We start from the raw sequence: 6,978 nt of genomic DNA, 5'->3' as shown, positions 1-6,978 counted from the left end.
AGGAAACCAGCTCCAGCAAGGCGGCAGCTCTGCTATGAGGTGGGCGCCTCGAGAGGAGCCGTCGGAGCGCCACGTGCGCACTTGCTCAGGCTGCTGAGCGCTGATCTTTGCCTTCGCTTCAGCCACCGACGGGGCCCAGCAACCAGACAAACGGGGTATTTCAAAGCCGTGGTGTTTCTGGTTCTCGTGTGGTGTTCTGGGTTGTACTGAGCGGCTTGGTGATGAGCTTCAGGCCGTTTCCTTGCTTCTCGGAGGTGAATGGGTTGCCCAGGGAGGTGGTGGCGTCACCGTCCCTGGGGGTGTTCAAGGAAAGGCTGGACGTGGTGCTTAGGGACATGGTTTAGCGGGTGATAGTGGTGGTAGGGGGGTGGTTGGACCAGATGATCCTGGAGGGCTTTTCCAACCCTAATGATTCCGTGATTCTTTATGAGCAAGGAACTGAGGAGGTGGTGAATACGTGCAGGTTTTGAAACAGAGAGCCGGGTTACGGCTCAGAAGGGCAGAAGGCTGATACTCGGAGTTTATAAATACAGGGTTTATAGACACAGGGTTTATAAATACAAATCAATAGCGAAGGAATACAAAAAGCACGTATTCGTGCTTGGTGCAGGAGGTGCCCCGCACGACGGGGCCGTGAGGGGAGCCCGGGGCCGGGAGCCCGCAGGTGCAGGGGGGCGGGGCGGGGCGGCAGGAGGGGGGCGGGGCCACGGTTTGCGGGAGGGAGGGGCGGGGTTTGCTGGAGGGGGCGGGGTTTGCGGGGAGGGGGCGTGGCTCGCAGCGGGCCGCCGCCGTCGCGCAGGCGCAGTGCGGGCCGTGCCCCGGCGCCATCCCGTCAGTGTCGGCGCGGCGCCGTGAGGGCAGGGCCGGGTTGTGGCGGGCCGGGCAGGGCAGGGCCGTGCCGGGCATGGCGGAGAAGAAGCAGCCGGTGGACCTGGGGCTCCTGGAGGAGGACGACGAGTTCGAGGAGTTCCCGGCGGAAGGTGCCCGGCGGGGGTGGGGAGAGGGGCTGCGGGGGAGGCGCGGCCTGCAGGCCGCCGGGCCTGAGGCCTGCCTGAGGGACGGCCGGGGGGGGCCGCAGGACGCTGCCACGGCTGCTCCGGGAGCCCCCGCAGGGCCGGGCCGGACGGGGCCAAGCACGAGGAGCTCCCCCCCCCCCCCCCCCGTCCCGTGGATGGCTGCGGGGAGCCTGAAGTGCTGGGTCATGGGGCTGCGGGCGGCCCTCGGGCAGGGTTGGGAGCCTGGAGCTGGAAATAAGGGCGAGAAGGGAGCAGCGCGGTTTAAGGGATCGCCTTAAAGCTCTTCTTTCCCGACGCTACTATTTCTGTAGGTACAAAACGTATTGAGCAAGGGAGTTATGTGAATCTGGGCCTCAATAACAAAACCCCCCGGTGGGGTTTTATAGCAATAGCCTTGAAAAGCTCCCAGTTTGGGCACGGTTCTTTTCTGTGTCCTCAATTCTGCCAGTGCCTCAAGCCGTGGATGGTGATATATGGTGTACGGCGTGGATGAAATGGCCGTGGTTATGGGGCTATACTGTCAGCCTTATACGTGACATCTCAGTGGCCGTACAGCCCTTAGGTATTCTGAAAATACTGTTTGCGCTTATGGTGAAAAAAGTTAGTGACGTAGCTGAGATGGTAGTTAAACCGAGAAGACTAGCCCTTTTTTCTTCTTCATATACTTCCTAAAGGTGCAAAAAAGGCTTATTTACTGTAAATTGAGTATTAACGGTAAGCACAAAGGAAGCCTTGAAGCGTACTTCTGAACCTTAGATGGACCACTGCGCTCAATGGCTGTCACAGCACTTGCTCCTAAGCCTTGCAGTGGTAAGAGTCTCCGTTCAGTGTTTGATTTGAATCTTTGTAGTGATCTCAACTCATCTTAAAATTCCGTGCCTTCAAGCTTCTCATATTGTCAACAGAAAGAACTTCTTCATGATTTTGCCTTCTCATTCAGTAATTTTTTTCACGAGAATTTTCAGACCACGTTGAAAGTTATCGTCGGTTGCTTAGGAAAGAATCATGATAAATCTCTGATGAAACCCCTGTCAGATTGTTGTTCTTTCACATTAAAGCACCGCTTTCTATACAGCAGAAAAACTTCAAGGTCTGTTGCCTTTTTTATTCCAAATGAAATTAGGTAATGCAAACTTATGTCACAGGCAAAAACACCGGCATTTGGGGAACTTCCTTTATTTCTACTAGGAATTTTTTTTCTGGAAACAGTTTATCAATGCAAGTTTGAAATGGTAGAATCCCAAACAGATGTGTCCTTTTTTATTTGAGATATTGCATGACAAGTTCAAGTATATATGAACTCATCACTGAACAAAATTCATGTGCAGTGTTCTCAGAATGTAAAACGTAATGTGTAAATTGCTAGGATTTTAGGTTATCTTCTACTCTGAAAACCACTTTGCTTCCCTTTCCCAAGTACAAAATACGGCAAGGAACTGTCATTCTGTGATCCGGCTGGAACAATTTTAGTGTGGATTTCAGGGGTATAGTGTCAGCATACACACTGCAGAATTGTATACTGCAGAATGTCATGGCTACAGCAAGAAGAATATAGTGAAAGTAAAGCCTAAATTATCTTTTTTTCTCTCCCCGCTCCCCCCCCCTCCTTCTGTTGTGGAAAAAGACACGGCCTTTTTGACTCTTCTTTGCTCAGTGTGATTTGGAACACACTTCCCCAGTCTCCCCAGCTCTTCTATGGTTCAAGCTAAATTTCTTGTGCTGGATACTAGTTACTATGATTTTTTGTTTTTTAAATTTAAAATCTGAGCTACTTACACTAGTACACAGAAAACCTCAACTTTGGTGGTTTTTTAAAGCTGGTTTGAGCTGTGTTTTTTGTATTTTTGAAATCCAGCTAGTGATATGCTCAGTAAAGTCTTTCTTTTGACAAAAAAAAAAAAAAAAAGTCCATTGCATATAAATTGGAAAAGCTTATTGTAAATAGTACTAAAATAAAATCCTTTCCTTTGAGTAGTGAGCAGTACACTAGCCTCAAATACTGCGTTTTCTTATGCTGCAGTTCTTCTTCACCTTTTCTTCCTTCCTGTGCTCTCTTTAAGACCAGTAGGATTTCTATGTTCCTTTGTCTTTTCCCTTTATATAATTTATTTGAGAAGGGAAGTTTAATTGTAATGTCTTCTACATCTGTGTCTTTAATCAGTTACAAATGTTTTTTTCCTGTTCTGGTGAATCTCAAGCATGACTTTTGTTGCCTGTCTACACTAGAAATGGGAGGAAAAATGCACAGACCAACCTTCATTCTTATGAATCAAGTTGTTCACTGTGAACTAATTCTTAATCTTTTGCCCTAATAGCTTTTTTTTTTTTTTTCATCTGTCTGTCCATGTTTTAATGTTACTCTGGCCCTTAGACCTCAAAGCTTTCTCTGAGTGGGCAGCAGATGGCTTACTGAATTGTAAAGGCTTTGGGGAAGAGGGGAAGAATAGCGTTACCTCTTTAAATATGCCAGTGGGCTTTGAGAAGTACAAGGTTGGGATTCTTCTTATTTTGGTAACGTTAGAAAAACTTACTGTCTGTCAGCAAAAGGCAACTGAAAAACTGTGGTGGGATAGGTACTAAATGAAGTAGACTGACTTGTGTTTACAGAGCCATTCTGAGCCTTTCTGATTTCTCATTTTTATTATTTTTCTACACTACCAACTTAGATCGTGGTTTTTTATAACGAACTATTAAGTGGGTGATCAGTAATTTGTCAAGAGTGGTGTGCCGGGTTACTTTATTATAGGAAAAATAGAAATTAGGTTAGCAAATGGACTTCCAGCGTCTTGCTGCTGTAAAGAAATGGCTTCTACTATTTTTGGAACCCAGAAGTAGCTGGTTACTGGTAGCAACTGCCGTTGGCAGGTGCATCTTTCAATTTGCCTTTGCTTCTGCATCACAGATACGTTTTTGGCATTTATCCATAGGCTGTCAACGTCTGATGTGAGTGAATGGAGGATCTGAGTGTGTGTGTGTGTTTTGGCAAAAGTGTTTGACGTACATTTGCTTTTAATTGTGAGGGGAAAAATAGGAAATACAAACCTAGAACTGCACACCTCTTGTTGTGATTTTAGGAGTCAAATACTCAGTGTTTCTCTCTTCTTACTACGGTGCTACAATTTGTCTCTTTGTATGCAAAATGTCCCTTCTGAGTATGTAATCCTGCAAGCCAAGATGTGTAGTGTACAATGATTTTCTTACCGAGTTATATTTTAGTCATAATTCAGGATTTTTTTTTTTTTGAATCTCACTCTACTGTTTGCTCTCAAATACTTAAGTGTGATCTGAACGTCTCTGTTACAGAGAGAAATTTGTTACCGTCTGAAGTCTGCCTCACCCAGCGGCTGAGCTAATCAGTCAATAAGATGCGGTACCAAAGCAGTGCAGCGTACAATATTGAGCTTTCTTTTCCTGCCTTTAGATTGGACTGGTTTAGATGAAGATGAAGATGCACATGTCTGGGAAGACAACTGGGATGATGACAATGTAGAAGATGATTTCTCCAATCAGTTAAGGTAATTTGATTTTTAGCTTACTGTTCTAGAAGCTGGATAAAATGTTTTAAACTGCACTGTTCAGTTGTTAATATCTGAGAGAGCTGCTTACTTTTAAAAAGAGGTCTGAAAACAGGAATAAACGAAGGCTCTGCTTTGTGTTTATCTACCTAAAAGCCTTTCTGAACCAGTCTTAAGGGATTACAGAACGATTTGGAGTACTGATGAGCGTTTCATCTCTTAATAATTGAACTGTGAGTCCTGAGATATGTCTAATGTCATCAGTATGCTCAGGCTTTTGTGGTGTTACACAACTTAAGACAGTACGAAGATGTGGAAAATCTGAACTGTGCTGCAAAGATTAATGGCAAGGGAGCCAAGATTATTTCTTCTGTGCCGTATGGTATGCGAAGTGTGGTAGTATGTTTTTTCTATATCTTCAAATAGTATTGCTGTTCTTTGACCAAATAGACAACTGGAAAATTTTGCCGAGAGCTCCCCTCTCGTGTGTTAAGAGCATGCTGTTTGTGAGCAATGATAGCAAAGTAGTGTTTATAACATCCTCCAAAAAAGTGATAGCAATTCAGGTACGTCTAATCCTGTTGTTTAGTCGTCTTGGTCACTTGTAGCTTCAGTTAATCCCTTAGCGATGTGTAATTATAACTTAAGTTGTTTTGAGAGTCAATACAAATTCACACTTTATAATCGGTCCTTCAGTATGTTGCATGCAGCGCAACCTTCTGTAATACAGCCTGATTAAACGCTTCCTGGGATGATCTCTTGTAAAGGGAAAAAGTGGCCCTTTGCGTAGCAGGCACAAAACGAAGCCTGTTGGTATAGTCCTCGCCTATAAGGCTGAAAGGTAATGAAATAGTAATGCTGGAAAAAATGTTGGTATGTAGTGAAACACAGACCTTAAAGGTACGGCGTAATTCTTGATGGACGTAGCTATCACGGTAAGTCTTCAGTGTGCATCTTGTACCCTGTAGTGTTGGCGACTTGTCTTAAAACGATAGCTTGCAGTGTTGCTTTGTTGCAGCACGTTTCTATTTCATCTTCAGGAAAAAAAATGCAGCAGTCCTTCACTTCTACAATTAAAATGCCACGTATGTAAACTAACCTGAGGTCTAGACCCACCATGTCTAGATACACGTGTGGTAGGACGGGGATATAAAATGGTGTAGCTCTGGTTGGTGTGCTGGAGGCAGGTAGGAGGCTAAGTGGGGACAGGTTAGGGGAAATAACCTTTGCTGTTGCTAACCTGCTGCCAAAGCCAAGGTGGACAAAACAGTCCTTTCTTCTCAGAATTATATTGCACCAAGATTTTTAAATTGTGCGGATACAAAAGTATATATGGCTAATTTTGGAAGAACATGCGTTTAAATCGCTCAGATTAGTGAGTTCGTTGAGTTTAAGGAAATTTTGAGGATAACCAGTATAAGACAATACCGTTTTGTTTTTTTCCTAATGTGTTGTTACTGTCTTAGAGGTGCTGCTTTGCAACATAAAGTTGTCCTTCAGCCAGAGTGGGGCAGAGTAAACGTGATTAAAACAAATGTTTGAATTTTTCATACTGGATCTACTTCTAGTGATCCAAAGACATTAAGATGAAGTTGAACTGTAAAACAAGTGAGGTTAAGGTTATTAATGTGAACCAGGAAGCAGCGTGACATGTTTGTGATATTTCTAAAATGGTAATAGATTGTGCAGTGTATTTCATTTTGAAAAAATGCGGATGTCTGACTATTTTACGTGTATATTTTAATACACCCATCTTTTTTTCCCTACAGAGCTGAATTAGAAAAACATGGATACAAGATGGAAACTTCATAGTTTTTGCTGATGTGGAACAAACATTGAACTGTGGATAGACTGTATTGAGAAAACATGGAAAGCGAGAAGACAGTTCGTTATCTGCTTGGATTTATTATTGTTTTGTATGAAAAATAAAGTTTTTAATCTTAGCCGAAGTCACATGTTCAGCCTCTGCTAAACTGGTAACTTGTATTTCGGTTCACAGAGAACGCTACTAGAGATCTCTCAGTGGCTGATGTTATTGCACCAGCTCCAGTGATGGGGAGTCAAATAAGCATGATCACAATGCAAACTACTGAACATCTCTGTCATAAATGATGTGGAGTGTTTAAAAAAAAATGTTAATGAACAAAATAAAATACTTCTGTATTCCAGTTAAAATGCAGCAGAGGTAGAAAGGATTTTTAGGGAGTAAAGTAATAAAGCTCATTTTGCCTTAAGGTTTTATTTCATAATGGTTTGGGTTTTTTTGTTAGTAATCTAATGTGGGTGCCAATTTGATCGCCTTAAAGATAAAACCCACTTTAAAGTGTGTCTTACAACATCAGAAATCCAAATTCTGCAATTTTGTCCTGTCATTTCTCAACTCTGGTAAAGAAGAGACCTCTGTGGAGGTGAGAAAAGTTCTGTTCTCATGCCTATTTAATCCTAGG

The 6,978-nt window shown here is 43.5% G+C and overlaps 1 protein-coding gene across 1 annotated transcript; it reads left to right on the top strand.

Annotated features, from left to right (window-relative positions):
- Positions 1-752: 752 nt before the first annotated feature.
- SEM1 (SEM1 26S proteasome subunit) lies at positions 753-6,765 on the top strand. The gene is made up of 3 exons (XM_040548721.1): positions 753-980; positions 4,438-4,531; positions 6,301-6,765. Exons 1-3 carry the CDS (start codon positions 905-907, stop codon positions 6,341-6,343), a joined length of 213 nt encoding a protein of 70 aa, XP_040404655.1. The 5' UTR covers positions 753-904; the 3' UTR covers positions 6,344-6,765.
- The last annotated feature ends 213 nt before the right edge of the window (positions 6,766-6,978 follow it).

Source organism: Cygnus olor, chromosome 2, assembly GCF_009769625.2.
Source record: "Cygnus olor isolate bCygOlo1 chromosome 2, bCygOlo1.pri.v2, whole genome shotgun sequence".
In the NCBI taxonomy this organism is placed as follows: domain Eukaryota; kingdom Metazoa; phylum Chordata; class Aves; order Anseriformes; family Anatidae; genus Cygnus; species Cygnus olor.
The sequence above is the reverse complement of the archived record's forward strand: the minus strand, read 5'-3'. Positions and strand labels throughout refer to the sequence as shown.